Genomic DNA, 22,686 nt, shown 5'->3' on the forward strand with positions numbered 1-22,686 from the left:
TGACACAAGGAACAATTGATTAAATTGTGGGGGTGTTTCCAATTCCCATCAATTCCTGGCGCCCACTACAAATGTAGGTCACACAGTGTGGTATCTATACATAACATATACATCCACAACACACACCTGTGCTCATTGTCATTTTTTTATTAAAGGTTCAAGTCATCTGAAATGATACAGCAACAGAGCAGTCTTGGCAGAGTAATGCACTTCCTATTGATTGCTACATTCCTATATTCTGTTCAGCTCTTTGTTATAGCATGCTTTTTTCTTTAATATGTGTTTTCTTAACCCTTAGATGCATGAGTGATTGGAATGTAGCCGAAAGGGGACACAAGCCAGTGTCTTATTTTGCCGGTCCCAAGCCCGGATAAATACAGAGGGTTGTGTCAGGAAGGGCATCCGACATAAAACTTTGGCCAAATCAAACATGCGAATCAAATGTATGACTTCCATACCGGATCGGTCGAGGCCCGGGTTAACAACGACCGACATCGGCGCTGTCGACCTACAGGGTGCCGGTGGAAAATGGACGACTGTTGGTCGAAGAAGGAGGAGAGGAAGGTGTGTTCGTAGGAAGAGAGAGAAGAGGAACACCAAGAATCTAGGACTGAGAGTAGGGAATTTGAATGTTGGAACTATGACAGGAAAAGGTAGAGAGCTGGTTGACATGATGCAGAGGAAGAAGGTGGACATACTGTGTGTCCAGAAGACCAGGTGGAAAGGTACTAAAGCTAGAAGTTTAGGAGCAGGGTTCAAGTTGTTCTATCATGGTGTAGATAGGAAGACAAATGGAGTAGGAGTTATCTTGAAGGAGGAGTTTGTTAGGAATGTCCTGGAGGTAAAAAGAGTGTCAGATTGAGTGATGAGCCTGAAGCTAGAAATTGAAGGTGTGATGTTCAATGTTGTTAGTGGGTATGCTCCACAGGTAGGATGTGAGCTGGAGGAGATGGAGAAATTCTGGTTGGACCTTGATGAAGTGATGCAGAGTATCCCTAGAAGTGAGAGAGTTGTCATTGGTGCAGACTTCAATGGACATGTTGGTACAGGAAACAGAGATGATGAGGAGGTCATGGGCAGGTTTGGTATCCAGGAGAGGAACGCAGAAGGACAGATGGTGGTTGACTTTGCAAAAAGGATGGAAATGGCTGTAGTGAATACTTTCTTCCAGAAGAGGCAGGAACATAGGCTGACCTATAAGAGTGGAGGTAGGAGCACACAGGTAGACTACATCTTGTATAGACGGTGTAATCTGAAGGAGATCAGTGATTGCAAAGTAGTGGTAGGTGAGAGTGTAGCCAGACAGCATAGGATGGTGGTGTGTAGGATGACCCTGGTGGTGAAGAAGATGAAGAGAGCAAAGGCAGAGCAGAGGACCAAATGGTGGAAGTTGAAAAAGGAAGTGTTGTATGAATTTCAGGAAAGAATTGAGACAGGCTTTGGATGGTCAGGAGGTGCTTCCAGATGACTGGACAACTACAGCAAATGTGATCAGGGAGACAGGTCGGAGAGTACTTGGTGTGTCATCTGGAAGGAAAGGAGATAAGGAGACTTGGTGGTGGAATGAGGAGGTGCAGGAGTGGATCCAGAGAAAGAGCTGAGCTAAGAAGAAGTTGGACACTGAGAGGACTGAAGAGAGTAGACACAGAGTACAGGGAGATGCAGCGTAAGGTGAAAGTAGAGGTGGCAAAGGCCAAACAAGGGGCTTACGATGACTTGTATGCTAGGTTGGACAGTAAGGAGGGAGAGACTGATCTGTACAGGTTGGCAAGGCAGAGAGACAGAGATGGGAAGGACGTGCAGCAGGTTAGGGTGATAAAGGATAAAGATGGAAGTGTGTTGACAGGTGCCAAAAGTGTGATGGGAAGATGGAAGGAGTACTTTGAAGAGTTGATGAATGAGGAAAATGAGAGAGAACGAAGAGTAGAAGAGGTGACTGTTATGGACCAGGAAGTAGCAAAGATTAGTAAGGACGAGGTGAGGAGGGCATTGAAGAGGATGAAGAGTGGAAAGGCACTTGGTCCTGATGATATACCTGTGGAGGTATGGAAGTGTCTCGGAGGTAGCAGTAGAGTTTCTGACTGGGTTGTTTAACAGGATCTTAGATAGTGAGAAGTGTGGACCCTACAATCTTCCGTAAGTGAGTCAAAAATGACTCGTATAAAATTAAATGTGTTTTTATCAAATTTACGTCACATTTGTTTTGTTAAGAATAATAATCCTTCTTGTGAGGACAAAAATAAAATATAAACAATAATACTATTATTTCAAACATTTTGATAACTGAAAAATAAAAATATTCACAGAACAGCAATAGAAGAGTCAGTGGGTTTACATGGGACCTGTTATTCCTCTTTCATTCGGAAAAAAGTTAGTTCCGCTTAAAATGTCCTTGTAAACACTTACTTCCGAATTTAAAAGTTCATTCCAAATAAACTTCATTCTGAATAAACTACCTGGTTTATTCCGATGTTAATTCCGAATAAACTAATTCCTGTGTACGTTCCATTCAAGTATACAGTTAATTCCGCTTTAGTTAATTCCGGTCATTCTGCACATGCTTGGCTCCTCACATAGCGATGAGGCAGGGACATACAAGTTCTGCGACCTTTGTCGAGTTGCTGTTTCAAAATGACAAAAAAAAAAAGAGCAAAGCCATGAGTGCCTGAATAACTCAATTGGTTAAGTGGGTGAACCATGTACAGGGGCTGGTCCCTGACGCAGCGACCTGGTCCGATTCCCGCTTGCGGCCTTTGGCTGCATGTCTTCTCCCCTGTTTCCTGTCAGTCTCTTGCTTCACCTATTAAATAAAGCCAAAAAAAAAAACTTTAAACAAAAAAAAGAAAAGCGTGCTTATTAGTTGCTCCTCCTTGCTGTTGGGGAAAAAAATGCTGCAGCAAATGGATTTTCCAAAGTAGTTTAAATCAATCCACTGGACTTAAGAAAATTCCTTGAAGATGTTTCACTTCTCATCCAAGAGGCTTCTTCAGTTCTGGTGGTGGTTGGTGTTGCATAACCATGTTGGATAACCATGACCTGGATGAATGAGAACCTACACAGACAAATGGATTTTGTTTTCTTTTGGTAAACAAGGATATTCACTGTCCAATCAGAATCCTTTCCAACGCCCAAATGTTACAGCGGAATTAAGGAAGGGGAAAAACATGCGGTCCATCAATCTATCCATTCTCTATACACAGCTTTATCCTCATGAGGGTCGTGGGGGGTGCTGGAGCCTATCCCAGCTGACTCGGGCGAAGGCAGGGGACACCCTGGACAGGTCGCCAGTCTGTCGCAGGGCTACATATACAGACAAACAATCACACACATTCACACCTACGGGCAATTTACACACGTGGACAAAATTGTTGGTACCCCTCAGTTAAAGAAGGAAAAACCCACAATTCTCACTGAAATCACTTGAAACTCACAAAAGTAACAATAAATAAAAATTTATTGAAAATTAAATAATCAAAAACAGCCATTACTTTTGAATTGTTGATTAACATAATTATTTAAAAAAACAAACTAATGAAATAGGGCTTTCAAACATTTTTTATTTATTGTTACTTTTGTGAGTTTCAAGTGATTTCAGTGAGAATTGTGGGTTTTTCCTTCTTTAACTGAGGGGGGTACCAACAATTTTGTCCACGTGTGTAGAGTAACCAATTAACCTCAGCATATTTCTGGACTGTGGGAGGAAGCCGGAGTGCCTGGAGAAAACCCACACATGCTCAGGGAAAACATGCAAACTCCATGCAGAAAGATCCCAGGCCCAGGCTGGGATTTGAACCGGGGATCTTCTTGCTGCAAGGCGAAAGTGCTAACCACTACGTCACTGTGCAGCCCACATGCACTCCATGTAAACCGTAATTCGGAATTAATATTTCCATGTATACTCGAAGAACAAAACTTTAATTCCGAATGAGTTGATTCCGAATGACTTAATTCCGAATGATAAACTCCATGTAACCGTGTCCATCGTCAGCATTCATTTTCTTTTTCTCCAGCTGTTGCTACTCTCTGTCCCTCCGCTGCATCACCTCTTGTATGATATTATCAGTGATAAAGAGCATTGTGGAAGTAAGAAATATTACAATTTCTTTAAAAGAATAAAAGGGAACTGAGAAGTTTAAATGGAATCATATCAAAAACTTGTTTTTTGAGGAACAGCTGGAATACGAAATAATAAAAACTTTTCATTACAAAGATTTTGCAAGAAAACAACCTCATAAGGTAATTTTTGACCCACGTATGTATCTCTAGGGGTTAAACAAGGCCAAAAAAAATTAGAAAATAAAAATAAAAAAAATAAAAGAAAGTTTTCTCCTCTGAATTTTGTAAGCAGAAATCTCCGAGCGGACCTTGAACGCAGCACCAATCCTGTCGTTGCCGAAGGAAAACATATTTTTCTTCTTTTTCATCTCCGCGTGGTAAATGATGCTGCGAGCTGATTGGCTGCCGGCCGCTGACTTGTGTCCATCCTGCGGGGCGCATCGCTGAGTGCTCAGTCAGCGCTCCTCCCGGTGATTCCGTTGCACGCCGGTCCTCCTCACATACTCACACACACTCGTGAGTGAGCGTCGTGTCAGTGCGCCGCTCCAACCTGCAGATTTCACCTGAACCATTAGAGCGAGGGAACAGAACCGCCAAACAATGCACTGCAATTGCATTATGCGCTGCCGCAAGTTATTACTACTTTTGAGGAGGTAACGGGGGAGGTGTCAGCTTGCATGCCATCGCCATGGATTGCCTTTTTCTTCTGATATGGACTTTACCCATCCCGCTGGTCGGCTGCAGCTCAGTCAAGCTGCTCTCTACCTTGTTGTCCTGGAATATCATCAAGGCATGTTAATTACCTCCGCCACGGAGGTTATGTGATACCCGGCGTTTGTGTGTCTGTCTGTCCGTCCGTCTGTCTGTCTGACTGTCTGACTGTCTGTTAGCAAGATAACTCAAAAACGCCTGGGCAGATTCACATGAAATTTCGAGGGAATGTAGACTATGGTAAGAGGAAGAGCTGATTTAATTTTGGTGGCAAACCGGAAAGGATCCTGGATTCTGGATCACTTTGAATTTTTTAGTATGTTTTAGTATGTGGTCCAAAATAGGACAAAAACATCATAGGTTAGTATGTTGTCCAACAAATTTGAACAAGGTGTCCAGATAGCTCAACTGGTTAAGAAGGTGGTGTGTAAACAGAACTGTGTCAGAGACGCAGGTTTGATTCCAGCTCATGAGCCTTTACTGCATAGGTTTCCTGTTTTCCCCTCTATCCTTGGCGGAGGTCTGCACTCTCTGAGTGCTTTTCTAGTGAGAAATACAAACACTTTTCAATTCAACACATGCACCTGTAGTTTGGTACACAAAGACATGCATTTGTGTCTTTTTAGCATGATTGATGTCTGCACTGTTATTGTCATTTATTGTGATGAAAAATCTTCCCGAATTAAACTCATGCTGTTCATGTTTCACTCATCACCTTTTTCAGGCTTCCACTTCTTCCACTTCTTGTAACCTGTTGCTACCTGTCCATTTTTTCCTTGTATTTTTGCAGACACTGCACATTTACTGCTCACATGCCTCGTACACCATTTCGGCCAGCTACTCTTCTAGCAGCAGCCACGGATTAAATCATGGTGAGTGTTTGTCTTTTGACATTTATGGATGTTGCTTCCAGCTGGCAGTGTCCCATGTTTGTAGAGATAATAGGAATACGGGTTCAGATGGGTTCAGTTACTGGATCAGTGGTTTCCAAAGAGAAAATCTTGAATGAAACTATTAGAAATATTAGAAGTTCATTGTCTAATGGAGTGACATGTCTGTTGTTTATGTGGGTAAAATTGTTAGGGCATTTTTATAATGTGCTGTAACTGCTGCAGTTGATGTGAAGACTTAAAGGGGAACTTCGGTTTTTTTCAACCTGGGGTCTGTTTTCATATGTCATTTCGTACATGTGAGTGATGGAGAAATGAATTTTCGACATAGCTCCAGTATTTAGCCAGGCAGGCAACTTCGCAGCTCAGCTAGCAAAAAGTATGGGGCAACTGGCCCCCCCGCGTCAAAGTCTGCCCTAACATGCTTTTTTTCCCCCACACTGACCGGCTCGGATAGTCTGAGGACGCTAGAAAGCATAGTTGACCCATACTTTTCGCTTTCTGAGCTGCTAGCTGAGCTGCTAAGCTGCCGGCCTGGCTAAATACTGGAGCTATGTCGAAAATTCATTTCTCCATCACTCACATGTATGAAAAGACATATGAAAACAGACCCCAGGTTGAAAAAAACCGAAGTTCCCCTTTAAGTCTTCACATCAACTGCAGCAGTTCCCCTTTAAACAGCGAGTGCAGCACCTATTCAAAGATTTCCTCTTGACTGCTAAGTCCTGCAGAAACTGTGGAGAGGATTTAGATCCTTTGATTTACTGAGGATGAATTGGAGGTTAGAGTACCACCACTGATGAGTTTAGGTGCTGAACATACAGAAAGTCAGATACCTTTGAATTAAAAAAAAAAAAGAGGCAACAATAAAAGTCTGTTTGTGTTGCTTAAATGTCTCCATCGTTATAACCAAGAGCTAAATGCAGATCACACTCCTCCTTGGCCCAAAAATTTCATGTAAAATGTTTGGAAATGCCTTACAGAAGCCGGATGTTAGAAAGTCTCCACACTGGAACTTTCTGACGTGACTTTTCAATCCTCCTCAGACTATGTGTTTGTAACCCCGGTGGAAGTGGACTCTGAGGGAACATACCTGACCCATAATGTGACCAGGCAGAGGCACCGCAGCAGGAGGTCTCTGTCTCCTTCCCTGCACTACCGGCTCTTTGCCTTTGGGCAGGACATGCACCTGGACCTGCGTCCGTCCTCTGTAGTCGTCCCAGGCTTCACTGTGCAGACCATCAGTTCAGAGGGCATTGCCATGGTGATGGATGATGCAGGGTTTCACAACTGCCTGTATCAGGGATTTATCCGTAACCAGTCGTCCTCCTCAGCAGCCATATCGACTTGCTCCGGACTGGTAAGTGTCTGTCAGTACCTTCAGGCAGAGCATTTTGTGTATGACTGAAACTGATTACTTAGTTATCACCTTAAGTGGATTACATGGTTTCTTCATGATTGTGGAAGTTTACCATCTCTTGGGCTGACAAATGCTTCCAAACCATTTCAGATTAGCTCAAAATCCCAACAGGAATACTAGTTTTGACCGTTTAGTGGACATGTTGGAACAAAAATCTGTCACATAGCAGATATTATACTCCACCCCTACCTCAGCTTTGTGTCCCCTGATGACCCAACTGTTTTGATGTACGAGTAACTGCCTTTTCTCCCATATGCGTCCTAGGGGGTTGATCACTGCTAAATGCAGTTTTTCTTAGTCACCATACCTACTAGTGTACTGTGTAAATTAATATTAAAATTATTATAAAGTGAAGTTCAACATGGCTGCACAGTGAGTAGTGGTTAGCACTTTCGCCTTGCAGCAAGAAGATCCCTGGTTCGCGTCCCGGCTTTCCCGCGATCTTTCTGCATGGAGTTTGCATGTTCTCCCTGAGCATGTGTGGGTTTTCTCCGGGGCACTCCGGCTTCCTCCCACAGTCCAAAAATATGCTGAGGTTAACTGATTACTCTAAATTGCCCGTAGGTGTGAATGCGAGAGTGATTGTTTGTCTGTACATGTAGCCCTGCGAAAGACTGGTGACCTGTCCAGGGTGTCCCCTGCCTTCGCCCGAGTCAGCTGAGATAGGCTTCAGCCCCCCCACGACCCTAGTGAAGATAAAGCGGTGTATAGAGAATGGATGGATGGAAGATCAGCATTCTGGGGTTGACTTTGGTATGGCTTGTACATCAGTTCATGATTCTGTGATGTGTTGCTCCTTTGGCTCACATCCGAACAAACATCTTATCTTTCCAAATGAACGTTTGGCATTTGTACGCTCAGGTAAAAACCCACCGAAGATGCAGTTATGCTTTTAAGGAGGTGCCTTTGAAAACTGTGTAACATAGGTAGCAGAAAGGTTAGAAATGGCTTCCCTCATTAAAGTACTCCTCCATTGATTGATTTAACCCCTTAAAACCCATCTCTGTGTGTCAAAATTCATAAAATGATCCTTTCCCATCTTAAAATGCAGTATATGTGACTTTGCAACATTGCTTCATCTAGAACTATGAATCTATTTGTAAATCTATTTCATCCCCACCTCTTTATGCACCCAGTCCTCTCTGCTCTTTGCTTACTGTTGCTGGAGCACACCAGCTCACCAGTGACTCAGCTCAGCAATGACTCAGATCAAAATAAATCCTGGAAATCTGAATGTTTGATTTGAAAATTGCTATCAGTATTCTGCAGTTTCACTGTGGAGATGTTTGATGATGGCTTCAACTGCTTGTTTTACTCATGATATACACTACTATGTTTTCCTTGAAAATTCACACTTTTATTCATGTGCTAACATAATTGCACAAGGATTTTCTAATCATCAGTTAGCCTTTCAACATGATTAGCTAGCACAATGTACCCTTAGAACACAGGAGCGATGGTTGCTGGAAATGGGCCTCTGTACCTCATGTAGATATTCCATTAAAAATCAGCCATTTCCAGCTAGAATAGTCATTTACCACATTAACAATGCCTTGACTGTATATCTGATTCATTGAATGTTTTCTTCATTAAAAAAAATTGTTTCTTTTCTAAGTGACCCCAAACTTTCGAACGGTTCTGTATTTTCAAACATGTCAAGAAAAACATATGGGCAGGTTCACAAGATAAAAAACAATTTTTTTTACTTGAAGGGTCTTTCAAAGCTGGAAGCAGGAGGAACAGGTAACCTTCCAAAGTCTAAAAAACTCACCAGCACCTTTAAGACAACAAATATCTTATATCTTCCCCTTCTTTCATCACAGAATTTGATGTTTGAAATTCATGCTCAGATCCTGATTTGATTGATTTGCAACAACATCTACATTTGTTTGTGGCTTATGGCGTGTCTGGACCTACCAGAACTCTCACACATTTCTTGACGCATCCCACCCCAGCCTGGATCACATGGACATGTTACACGTCCATAAAAGTCATGCATCCATTCATTCTCCAGCCTCCGTATCTCATCCTCTTACCTCCTCCTCCCTGCTCTTTTGTCCCCTGTTTGCCCTGCCTCTACATCTCCTCTTGTTCTCAGCAATTAAAGCCAGGGTGAAGTTTGAGCCGCCTGGCTGGCACTGCTAATCTTTGTATTGTCCCTTCCATTAAGCTAGTTCCCATTCATAATAAAACATCACTGACCCGTTCTCTTAAAGCGCTGCAAGGACACAATGTGATTGGGTCATGATTGCTTTTGAATGGGCCAGTATGAACGCTTTGATCTATTTTTTACTCCTACTGAGCATTTGCAAGTTTTTTTCTCTACTCCCTCTATAAAGAGCAACTCCGGGGTCATCGATAGCTAGATCTGCTCTCTCTGTCTCTTGTTTTTATATCTACAATAGATAAGCAACATTTTTACAAAAAATGAATAAACAATGGAATAAGATAATATGCCCATCCAAAGGGCTTTTCCTTCCACTGTCTGTACAATGGAAGACTGATGAAACTGCGTGTCAAATTCTTACACGTCTTAGGACAACAAAAGCATGAAACCTGCTTTTCATCGAGCCCTCTGGCCAGAATATTTGTATCAAGTTCAAATGAGGAACTATCCATTCAAGCCTGCACGATGCACTGATGGGCTCAAGTAAGAGATTAAGGTGGGATTAAATGCAACGCTGGAGAGGAGAAAGTCTCAAAAAGACAAGGACAACAAGCTGGGAGCACAGCGCTGGAGAGAGAAAACAGTGTTCAAGAATAATGTGAATTTATTATCTGGCATTGAAGCTGCCAGGGAGGCTGGATGTTCTCTGGAGAGATGGACTCTGTTTATGTCAAAGAGCTTTGGAGAAGAAATGGAGTGAGAGAAGAGAGGGGGAGATAGGAAGAAAAAGAGCTTCCTAGTTCTTCTTGTCATTGTCTCCTTTGAGCAGAACAGCAAAGAAAGAGGAAAATAGGAAAGGGAAAATGTCTTAAATGGGGTTTCTGGATCTGACCCTGCTTTTTAATAGCAGCAGAGGTATCAACTGCAGCTACTGCATCAAATCAAGGCTGGTTCTTTTTAAACAGATGGAAGTGGGATTCAGCCGTTTTAATGTAATGAAGACCAGGGCAAGATGGTATTAAGGGCAAAGCAGGATGCATAGATGACTGGTAAAGTGGGATTTTCTAATGCAAATCCCTGTTAATTGAGCATGGTGCTGTTTGCTGGTTTTTAATTACTGCCTCTGTGTTCTAAGCAAGCAACACGTTCATGTTTTTGAGTGAAATTAAGTTGTCTGAATCGCTTTTGCATGAGAGATGAAAGGATGTCATTTCAGATGTAATGCTCTCTGATTTGTAAGAGGAGTGGATGGGGGGTGGAGGGTCTTCTGTCTTTATTCTTTTGAGGGTTTCTTATGTGAGGTCGCTGTGCTGCTTGACCCCAATCCTCCCTGCTTGGGTGCATTGGGGTTGGTGGGTGTCAACCTGAACTCTCACAGGTTTTTTTTTTTTTTCACTGTGCAGTGCAAGTTCAGAGCTGCTCACCACTTTTGTGAATGCAGAAAACAGAAGTGATTTACGGCTCCCCTCTGTCCTCCCAGCTCCTTCCCAGGATAGGATTCTTCTTTGTGGGGTACGGGGGCAGATCTGAGTCCTGCACTGCCAGGCCTGAGCTAGTCCCTGTGAGCAAAATAGTTACACTACATAAGCTCAGATTGTACTCAACAATGTGACACTTTCTTGCAGCTTCCGAATGAAAGAATGGTAAAGTACAGTAGACGGACGAATAATAAGCAAATGAAAAGAAATGGTGAAATTGAAGCACATTTTAATTAGGCGTTTCCTGTACTTTGCATTAGCCACTGATAATTACTTTCAGGTAATCTGTCAATATTTTTTGTTACCTTTTTGGCTGCAAAATGGAAAAAGAAATGGGACAAATTTTGAGATCTGAAGATGACCAGTTCTTAAAAAAACATGTTCAATATAAATTGTTAAGCCAACAGAAGAAGCAATGCCTAAAATGGGAGAAACCTAAATGAGAACAATGTTTGAAAATGAAAATTTATGTGTATTTGTGCACTATCGTTCAAAAGCTTGGGTTCACTTAGAAATGTCCTTACTTTAAAAAAAAAAAAAACTCTTGTGCAATTATATGATCACATGAATAAAAGTGTGAATTTTCATAGAAAACATGAGATTGTCTGGGTGACAGCAAACATTTGACCAATAGTGTTTATGTTTGCTTAAAAATAGCCAAAAACTAACCAAGTAAGTAACATTTTTATTTAGATAGCAAATTTAAAAGAAAGTTATACAAGATACAGAAGTAAAACAAGATGCATACAAAGTAATTACCATACAATTGTAATTTAAAAAAAGAATTGCAATCCTTTTACAAGAGAAGCAAGACTATAAAGATGGACTTCTAAAATTTTTAAAGCAGTTCACAGACTCGGCTGCTGTTAATAAGGGGGCGGCTCTCTGACACCAAATGCAACCTTGGACACTTGTTGCACAATTTTTGATGTTGCTCAGTATGACTGCTCTAAACTGCATTATTAATGACTTTGCAGTGTTCATTACTGAAATATTCAATCACTGGATACACCAGGCAAGCTGTGTCAAGCCATGGTTGAGCTGATTGTATTGTGACTTTTACTGGGATCTTTCCTAAGCCCCTCCAGTCCAGGTCAGAGTGAGGTTGTGCTCTCTGGAAACTGATCAGGGAGGTCCAATGCGCAAATGAAGGCATCAGTTAACCTTGTCTTTAGCTTTGTGTAAGTCCTTTGGTTGATACACCAGACGCAGTGTTATCTATAGATTTTTCAGTGCATAGCATTAAGTTGTGAATTAAAGCAGAAGAGATAAATTGTAGATGGTGGAAACTCCTTTTCCTCAAGACCTTTCTGAAGTAGATCCATATTTGTAACTTTGTGAAACCACTGATAATTATACCCACTTCACAGAGTGACTGATCAGGTGTCTGTAAATGAGAAAGTGATTGAGAGAGTATCTGAAAATGTGTGCTATGACCTAAGGTTGAACATTTCATTTACATATTGTTGAAATTGCAATATGGACAAGTCCAGTATCCATATCACAGGAGCTGCAATTTTTTGATAAAGGTAAAATGATGATAACATAAGTTAGGCTCTAAAGTGCTACAGAGATGCCTACAAATCATCCAACATATTATTCTCCAGATACAAGAGGAGATACTTGTTTCTTGTAGAAAATTCCATCATTGTTGTTAAATCTTTCCTACTAAGATCACAATCTTAGTATTGTATCATATTGCAATTATAACCTTGGTCAAAATAATTTCACTACACAACGTGCCAGATTTGTTTCTTCCTGCCTATGAACAAGCACAAACACGCACAGAGCATGTTGCAGTATGGATCGGTCCGAGCCACATTCTTTGTTCCTATTTACAGAAACATGATTGTGCACGCACCCTGGATTATTTTTCAGGAGACACACAGAACAGGTATCTAGTGTACCAAGATATTCACTGAATTAGCCAAAAGTGTGTTGGCTTAAAATAACCAACTCCACCTTTAACGTTATGTACTTCTGTAGAAGCACACTGTCTTGTGTGAACTAGACTACTTTTGTGAAAATGTGTTAAGCTTCAGAGAAAATGAGTGAAGGCACTTATTCAGACATCACAGACCACATTAAAATTTTAAAACCTTCATTTAGTCTAAATGATCAGGAGACAAGATCTCTCACTGATTATTTGGCTCTGCAGGGGATGTTAATTGACTGATCAAATCATAGCTTTGAACAATGATAGTTTGGGAGAAACAATGGACAAACAATGCACATTAATGCACAGGGCTTTAGAGTTTATGATGGTGAAATGTCGGCCATTCTACCTGCCACGAGAGTTTACGGCCGTGTTTGTCACTATTGTTTACATCCCGCCGGGTGCTAATGCTAATAAGGCTAGCGAGGTGCTGCAAGAGCTACATGACACCATCAGCTCACTGCAGACCAAGCACCCGGAGACTTTCTACGTGGTTGCAGGGGACTTCAACCACGTAAGACTGACAGACATCCTGCCCAGGTTCCATCAGCATGTGGATTTTCCAAAAAGGGGAAATAACAATCTGGACTGTGTCTACTCCAACATTCGCGGAGCATACAGAGCCCAACCCCGCCCCCACCTTGGCTTCTCTGATCACACCTCCGTCCTGCTGGCACCAGCATACTGCCCCCTGCGGAGGCGGTCCAGACCAACAAAGAGGACAGTCACTGTGTGGCCCAGCAACGCTGCTTGTGTTCTTCAGGACTGTTTCGAGTGCACAGACTGGCAGGTCTTCAAGGAGGCAGCAACACATGGAGGTGAGGTGGACCTGGAGGAGTACACCAGCTCGGTCCTAGGCTTCATCACCAAGTGTGCTGACAACATCAAGACCACCAGGACTATATCCACCTACCGCAACGACAAGCCATGGCTGAATGCAGAGGTGAGAGCCCTTATGAAGGCCAGGGATGCTGTGTTCAGGGCAGGTGAGGAAACAGCACTGAGAGCAGCAAGGAGAGCTCTAGTAGCTGGCATCAAAAGGGCTAAGGCCACATATAGACAGAGAATCCAGGGTCACTTCTCATCCAGTGACCCCAGAAGAATGTGGAAAGGCATAAGGTGCATCACTGAGTACGACGTCAGAGATGCACAATGCCCCATGGATCCAACCCTCCCAGACAGACTCAATAAATTCTATGCCTGCTTTGATGATCCCAACACAACCCCCTGCTCCAGACTCACCTCCTCTCCAGATGACTTGTCCCTTATTGTGACCCAAGGAGATGTGACAAGGACACTCCAGAGGATCAATCCCCACAAAGCTGCAGGCCCTGACAACATCTCAGGATGAGTACTGAGGGACTGTGCACATCAACTCTCCGAGGTACTAACAGACATCTTCAACACCTCACTTCAGGTAGCATCCATTCCTGCTTGCCTGAAGACTGCCACTATCATACCGGTCCCCAAGTCTTCCAAAGTGATGGTCCTGAATGACTATTGGCCTGTAGCCCTCACACCGATAGTCATGAAGTGCTTTAAGAGGCTAGTGATGGCCCACATCAAAAGTTCCATCGACGCCACTTTGGACCCCCACCAGTACGCCTACAAGAAAAACCGCTCCACTGATGACACCATCTCTTCAGTGGTGCACACAGCTCTCACCCATCTGGAGAGCAGGAACGCATGCGTCCGTGTGCTCTTCCTAGACTTCTCCTCTGCCAGACGCTGGTGGGAAAACTATCTACCCTGGGGCTCAGTCCTTCACTGGGGAACTGGGTCCTGGACTTCCTGACAGGCAGGCGCCAAACTGTCCGGATTCACAACATCACCTCCTCCCCAATCACCATCAACACTGGCTCGCCCCAGGGCTGTGTGCTGAGCCCCCTCCTGTTCACCCTGCTCACGTATGACTGCTCTGCAAAACATCCGAGCTGCCATATAGTGAAGTTCGCGGACGACACAGCAGGGGTGGGATGCACCACAAACAACGATGAGTCCCACTACAGAGAGGAGGTAGAATTACTGGTTGGCCGGTGCAGAGACAACAACCTCTGCATCAACGTTAAGAAGACCAAGGAGATGGTGATGGATTTCCGCAGAGCCAGACGTCCCCCCCGTCCCCTGCACATCGACGGCGCTGACGTAGAGGTGGTCTCCAACTACAGATACCTGGGATTACACCTGTCTGAGGACCTTACCTGGAGCCACAACACCTCCCAGCTGATTAAGAAGGCCCATCAGCGCCTCTACTTCCTCAGGAAGCTGCGACATGCCGGTCTGGGAGGCCCAGTCCTGAAGTGCTTCTACCGAGGGGCGGTGGAGAGCATCCTCAGCACTGGCATCACTGTGTGGCATGGCAGCTGCATGGCCACAGAAAGGAAGGCTCTGCAGAGGGTGGTGAAAGCGGCTCAGAGGACCATAGTAGGCAGTCTACCCACCACCACTGACATTTACACAAACAGATGCAGGAGGAGGGCCACCTCCATCCTGAAGGACCTCACCCACCCTGCACACAAACACTTCAACCTTCAGGGAGAAGGTTGCGCAGCATCCGGACCACAACCACAAGACTGAGAAACAGCTTCTTCCCCGAAGCTGTCAGGCTGTTGAACAGGTCTCTGTAGACTCTGTTTTCATATCATCACCACCTCTCCCTGCAAATACACATGCATGCACACATCCTCACATACACACACAAGCATACACACATGCATACACACGCACACACACACAACAAAAACAAATGATGAATAACAGTATGAGAGAAGCCAAATGATTTGCAAAGGCGCACACAAATGAATTGCTTCATGGCTTCATTTTGACTTCAGTGATGTGTTTTTTTTTTGCTTTAGTGCACATACATGCTCACACGCAAACAGGCACACACATTCATACACACACTGCACTACTGCACTAGACTCTTTATTTATCTACCTACTAAATATTGCACAAACTGTTGGGTCACTGCACATATATTTATGCTGCAGGTTTGTATATAGAGTGTGTCTCTTTATACCTATATTGTCTTTATGAAAGTGTTTTTTATATTGTTTTGATGGCTGAAACTGGGACCAGGGTCTAATTTCGTATTGTTTCATGTGCAAATGTGGAATGATATGACAATAAGGAACCTTTTGACCTTTTTTTTGACCTTTGATTTGTTGTTGTGCAAATCATCACTCACCAGCTTCCAGTGTCTTCTGCTTTGAGTCAAAGAGTCTCATTTTCCTCTGCCTCTGATTACATCTGGAGAAACATTTTGTGCTACTTGTAATACTGTACATGCTCACTAAGCATTATAAACTCTTGTATGTGGTGAGATTTTGGTTTGCTTTTAAATGGGACCTCTTGGATGTTTGTTGACTTGTAATGACCCGGCAACCCCCACGTGCCGCAGTTTATAGCTTAAATGTGTGTTTTCACACCTGAGTGTGAGAGCAAAAGCATTAGAGAAAGTGTCAAAGCAGCCCTCCCCTGGGGCGATCCATGAACAGGGGCTATGGTCCCTGACGCAGTGGTCGTGAGTTCAAATCCAGCTCATGGCCGTTCTTTGCATATCATTCCTCAACAGTTCCACTCATGTTTCCTGTCTCTCTCTCACTGTCCTATATAATAAAGGCAAAAATGCTCAAAAAATAACTTTGAAAAAAAAACAGTCCTCCTCCAGCCTCCCGTCCAGTCCCCTTCAGTCTTTCAAGCAGCTCAGATCAAACTTACTGTCTAATGGCAGTTGTTGACACGGTGCAGCGTGTTGTGGCACCGTGTTGTAAGAGGAGAGCTCAACCTGCGACCTCTGTCTGTCTCTGTCAGACATGGGGCTCCATGTGGTGTGAAGAAGGCGCCTGTTCTTTTCCCAGACCTTGTTATTGATACTGGATGTACTTTGTAGTTGTAGAAGACATCACAACATGAACATACGAGTGGTTGGGCTACATTACTTTTTAGGAAAACGTGACATTGTCTCTTACAACACTACCACTGGCATCAGAGCTTTTAAGTTCTTTGTTTGTTGTTTTTTTAATCAAATATGTATTTCAGTTTTAAGTCAGTCCTTCTCCAAAGCTGTTTCATGGGATTTTCAAATAACATTCTAAAAGGTCAGCATAAACTCCACCTGGAAAATGAAAGCATTTTGCCAAAAGACATACATTTAAGCACTTGCTTGCTATGTTTGAATATTTGCCATGTGTAGGTGTTGTAATCACAGACTACTAATGGTGCTGGGACAGTATATGATTACTCATCTGTAGGGCTGGAAATGAAGGCAACATATGATGCGTGTGTTTGTTAGTGTGCTGTAAATCCCTCAGGCTTTTGCAAAGTTAAAATGACACTTGAATGACCGATTTCCAGACAGCTCTTGGGCTATTTGTACCTGTTCATTTTCTTTAAAAGGCAACAAATTGGAACGTCTCCCCACTACAATATGCTTCTCTGGCTTGGTCAAAATTCAGGTGACTGGGCTGGGCCACAGAGGAGCTCAGAGCTTGGCACTACAAGAGGAGAGTGGCCCAGAGCTTTTCCCTGGTGGTCTGAATGCTGACAGTGATGTAGTGCCCGCTGTTAGATGCCAGCAGGAGAGGAGGGTCAGACTCTCTGCATGGGTGTGGGATGATGCGTGCTTGAAAAGACCGAGAAAGAGCAGAAATTGTGTGTGCTTGTACGTCTATTCTAGTCTGTTCAAGGTCTTTCTCACACAAGACTAATGGCCGATGTTGAAGTGTTCAAGTGGAGGCTGCAACTTCTACAAACAGAGCCCATGCATCAAACCTGACCTACTATTGTCACCACTGCTCTACATGGACTGGTGCTGCTGTGAAATTGTCCAGACCTACTGTAAACTTGTATTGCTGGACTGATAAAGAGCAACAAGCAGTTTGATGAATTATCAGATTTGATGATTGTAAGTTTTGGTAGTTTTGTGCAGTTTTATTGGTCTTCAATGGCCAGAACAGAAGTGGGAGTCAGAATTTTAAATAAAGCATAGCACAGTTTGACATCAGAACCCTAACTATCAGTTATACTAGGCATAGAAACAAGCATAGACCAGAGGGTCCCACATTCATTACTCAAAGCTCTGTATCTGATTTTTATACCAGGTCAAACGTCTGGAATGATTGGTAGTAAGAAAATAACTTTAAAACAATTCTCTTGCAATGTAAATTTTGTGATCTCCACAAGTATGTAAGAGTCCAGGTGGACGCCTCTTTATATGTCCACGTACAGCCCAAAATTTGAGCAGACGCGGCTGCGCTACTAGGGAATTAGTACATGGTTAGCAGCAATGTGTAAGTACAGAATCCGTAGATCCGATCTACTCCATTTGTACACTATCATTAAAAAATTTAGGGGCACCCAGGCAATATCATGTTTTCCATGAAAACTCACACTTTCATTCATGTGCTAACATAACTTGCACAAGGGTTTTCTAATGAACAGTTAACCTTTCAACACAATTAGCTTGCAAGATGTACTATTAGAACTAGGGCTGTCAAAATTAACGCATTAACGCTGATTATTCCATCAACATGATTAATCAGATTAAAAATTTTAACACAATTAATGCATCTACAGCGCAAAATGACTCAAAATCACTGAAACGTCTGTGGCAACGCATTTCGGGTATTTAAGATTTGATTCTATTTTCCCAGTGCAGCTTTTCCAGTGTTTAAGGCATTAATTTATCAGCTCAGGAAACACACAGACCAATTAGGTACAAGTTCAGCCATCCCACGGGACTCTACTCAGGTATTTGGTCTCTGCATTCCAGCCACTAAACATTGCAGCTGAGAAAACAGGTGAGGGACAGACGAGAGGAGGACAGATAAAAAAATACACAACAAAAGCACTGAGAGGGTGCAGTGCTCTGCCAAGACTGTTCATTCCTCAATTTGTGTATTCAGACATCACGGCGACATAGAATCTGGTCATTTGGTGTAGACTGACTCACAAGCTAACTAAATAAATACAAAATTGCCTTGCGTGAGCACAGGCATTTGTTGTGCATGTGTACGTTATATACTGATACTAAATTGAGTGACTGAAATATGTAATGGACAGAGTGAATTGTTGCAGGTAACTGAAACAGCGGTCACTTGTTGTCGTGGTTATGGCGACGCCATGCCGGCAACTATATCTTGCAATGGAAAATCCTGAACAAATCTGTGGATCCAGACTATAAGCTGCATCACTGCCAAAATCTAATGAGGTGGTTGTTGTGTCATTTTTGACCTTCCCTGAAAATTTCATCCAAATCCGTTTGTCCGTTTTTAAGTAATGTTGCAGATGGACAGACAGATTCACAGGCAAATGTATGCCGATCGTCACATTACTCCACCGTTTTCCTTGGTGGTGTAGTAAACAAGTCGCCCTGCACATGTTGCCTATGTTTGGCTCCACATACAGCTGCAAGCCAGCTTCTCAACTATGAATTTACTCCAAACTAAATATGGTTCCAGACTCACCAATGAACTCCAAATTAGGGCCTCAACTACGAATCGATAAAATCAACAATAATCAATTATTAAAAGCGTTGGCAACGAATTGCATTATCGATTCGTTGTGTCGTGTCATTCATGCATCACTCGCCTCGAGGTGGAGGTAGAGCAGAGGTGGTATTTTTGAAAGGAAGAGTAAATTCAACAAATGAAATATGACCAACACGGAGAAAACATTTTGACCTAAGTCCTCAAAAACATGCTGCACGGCAATGCACGCATCTGAAAGCCACAGACGGTCACGGCAGACGGTCACGAGCGGATCACTACGTGGTCACGTGACGGCGCTTTCAGCTTGATGGTCCGGCCATTCACTGTATATAAACTATTTATATACAGTCGATGGGTCCGAGAGGCATGTCAGATAAACGCACTCGGCCGCAAACTTTTGCTTTTATTTCCAAAAAACTTCAGCAAAAAGTATTTCTGAAAGCATTTGAGGCTAGTAATAAGCTGTGCAACAGCTGAATCTGTCTTCGTTTTAGGTCACCGACGGCTAGTTTAGATGTTTGAGGACAGTTTCATGATGCGTTGGATCTCCGCACCGCATTGAATTTGCATAAAGTAGAAGTCAAGTCTACTTTATGCAAATGAGCTCCAGGTAAACCGAATCACAGCTGAAAACGCACCGCAACCGGACCAGCATGCCACATGCGGTGTGGCATCTAGTCGACACGCACCTTAAGTCACTACATTATCCTACTTTTGTTCCGTTTTAAAGTGAGGAAACGTAATGTTAGTCTCTCTGGTAGCTCACCTGATGCTAGCATTTGCTTGTTAGCTGATTAATGACAGTGATAGGGCGTGTGTGAGAGATGCTTTTCATTATTTCACTTTAATCAGCTTAAGCAGGGTTTAAATATGCATTATAAATAAACCTAACTTGCACATAATGGTGGTAAAAATTTGAAGATTAAGCCTCAAGTTTTAATTTTCTGACAAAGTCCGAGTGAAGACACTGGTCTGTGTTGGAGTGAGGCAGGATGATGTACACCACAAACAGCTGTCTTGACTGATAGCATCCACAACATGATCGTCACTGACATGAGGCCTCTGTCGATGGTTGAAGAAGAATGCTTCACCACAACGATCTTATTTGCTCTGTCAGTCCAAATCTTCTATTTCTGAATAAAGAGGCAGAATTTAAAAATGTTTTTTTTTAATCCGATTCATTGATTAGTCGGAAAAAAATAATCGACCAATTAATCGATTATGAAAATAAGCGTTAGTTGCAGCCCTATTCCAAATGTGTTTGAGAACAACCCTGATACCGTTCAGACCACGATTTAAAATACTGTCAGGATAAGCTGCAGCTCCGTACTCCCATTCAGCAGCAGGGATATAAGGGGAGTGATATAGGAGAAAAAAAAATGTAAAAGTGTTCAACTGTTTAAATTTTTGGAAATTTAAGTATTGGTAAAGATGTATATAACCAAAACTGGTCCAGGTTGTTCAGTCATTATTTTTAGTTATTTATTAATAAGTGTTGTCAGAATGTTTTTCAACCATACATTTTATCCCACATATTAAAAACATAACAAAGATAGGTTTTTATCATCTTAAGAACATAGCCAGAGTCCGCCCGTTTCTCTCTCAGGCCAGCATGGAGGTGCTAATGCATGCTTTTATCTCCTCTCGTTTAGACTATCGTAATGCTCTGCTCCCTGGTCTTCCCAAAAAGAGTATTTTAAATCTACAGTTACTGCAAAACTCAGCTGCACATGTGCTGACGAGGACCAGAGGGCGGGAACACATTACAGCAGTTTTGAAGTCGCTGCATTGGCTCCCCGTCCGCTTCAGGATCGATTTTAAGGTTCTTTTATTAGTTTTTAAATGCCTTAACGGCCTTGCACCTTCTTATTTGTCCGATCTGCTTTTAACATACCGACCCTCGCGGACCCTGGGGTCCTCTGGCAGCGGCCTTTTAATTATACCACAAGCCAGAACTAAAACCCACGGTGAGGCGGCATTTAGCCACTATGGCCTCCACCTCTGGAACAGCCTGCCAGAGAACCTCAGGACTGCAGAGACTGTCGATGTTTTTAAAAGAAGGTTAAAGACTCACCTTTTTAATCAGGCTTTTAACTGACCTTTTAAACCGTCTTATGTTGTTATCATTACTTATTTATTACCTCCGCCAGGAGGTTATGTAATCACCAGAGTTTGTGTGTTTGTTTGTTAACAGCATAACTCAAAAAGTCATGGACGGATTTTCACCAAATTTTTACTGAATGTCCGGAAGAGGAAAAGTAACAATCGATTAGATTTTGGAGGTGATCCGGATCACAGATGCCTGTACTCAGCATCTTTCTTTTCTTTTTTCTAACAAGTAGAAAATAGTCACTCTCAGCTTCTCAGTCCAGTCTTTATCACAACGTTGTGACTGGAAGCTAAAGGCTGTTAAATATATTTCTAAAAGTAACGACATGACAGTATAAAAAAACTGCACTGCAAACATCCCGGGGCCTGGGGGTTGGGGATCACTGTTCTATGGTGCCGTGATTTTTGACACAAAAATTTTCAAGATTTCACCGTCGGAAATGATACGACTGAGGAGCTTTGGCGGAGTAGTGCACTCTGAGTGCATTTTTTGTTCTGTGAATGCTGCACAGCTTCAGGAAATACAATCATTTGAAGTTAAAAAGAGAAATTAAACCAGTGTTTGGTGGAGGGGGGGATTATGGTGTGGGGTTGTGTGGGGTTGTTTTTCAGGACCTCGGCTTGGCCCCTTAGTTCCAGTGAAAGGAACTCTGAGTGCTTCAGCATACCAAGACATTTTGGACAATTCCATGCTCCCAACTTTGTGGAAACAGTTTGGAGCTGGCCCCTTCCTCTTCCAACATGACTGTGCACCAGTGCACAAAGCAAGGTCCATAAAGACATGGATGACAGAGTGTGGTGTGGATGAACTTGACTGGGCTGCACCGAGTCCTGACCTCAACCCGATAGAACACTTTTTGGATGAATTGGAGTGGAGACTGAGAGCCAGGCCTTCTCATCCAACATCAGTGTGTGACCTCACAAATGCGCTTGCGGAAGAATGGTCAAAAATTCCCATAAGCACACTCCTAAACCTTGTGGACAGCCTTCCCAGAAGAGTTGAAGCTGTTATAGCTGCAAAGAGTGGACCGACGCCATACTGAACCCTATGCATTAGGAATGGGATGTCACTTACGTTCATATGCAAGTCAAGGCAGGTGAGCGAATACTTTTGGCAATATAGTGTATATCAAAGTCACATCCACATTGCCAGGACTCAAGGTTAGTCAGCAGAACTTTGCATTATACACAGATGATCAATGGCATTCACTTCACCCGCGATTTTGATGTGGCATAATCAGATAGTTCACTGTAGAATTCGATCTATGTTGTAAACAATGTTGGATTGTATCAAAAATGCCAAATTGTACATGAAGTACTCATTTGCAGTTGCTAGCATTGGAACAGTATACAAAGTAACAGAAGTGATCATAAAACATGAGTAGCTGTGGTTCAAGAGGTCAATAAAATGGCTACAGAATAATAGTAGAATAATAAGTATTTCCTGGTGAATGATTTATATCATTTGTGAGAGTGTGATCCACAAAC

General features: G+C 42.8%; 1 protein-coding gene across 2 annotated transcripts in view; it reads left to right on the forward strand.

Annotated features, from left to right (window-relative positions):
* The first annotated feature begins 4,478 nt into the window (after window positions 1-4,478).
* The window catches only part of adamts18 (ADAM metallopeptidase with thrombospondin type 1 motif, 18), a 202,534-nt gene continuing 184,326 nt past the window's right edge, over window positions 4,479-22,686 (forward strand). Inside the window, exons 1-3 of one of the 2 annotated variants that reach the window (XM_051955808.1) lie at window positions 4,479-4,846; window positions 5,558-5,639; window positions 6,704-7,017. In XM_051955808.1, coding sequence (XP_051811768.1) covers window positions 4,745-4,846; window positions 5,558-5,639; window positions 6,704-7,017 — 498 coding nt within the window. In that variant the 5' untranslated portion in view covers window positions 4,479-4,744. The remainder of the gene's footprint in view (window positions 4,847-5,557; window positions 5,640-6,703; window positions 7,018-22,686) is intronic. The other variant, XM_051955807.1, reaches the window with a different exon arrangement.

Source organism: Acanthochromis polyacanthus, chromosome 11 (genome assembly GCF_021347895.1).
Source record: "Acanthochromis polyacanthus isolate Apoly-LR-REF ecotype Palm Island chromosome 11, KAUST_Apoly_ChrSc, whole genome shotgun sequence".
Lineage (NCBI taxonomy): Eukaryota > Metazoa > Chordata > Actinopteri > Pomacentridae > Acanthochromis > Acanthochromis polyacanthus.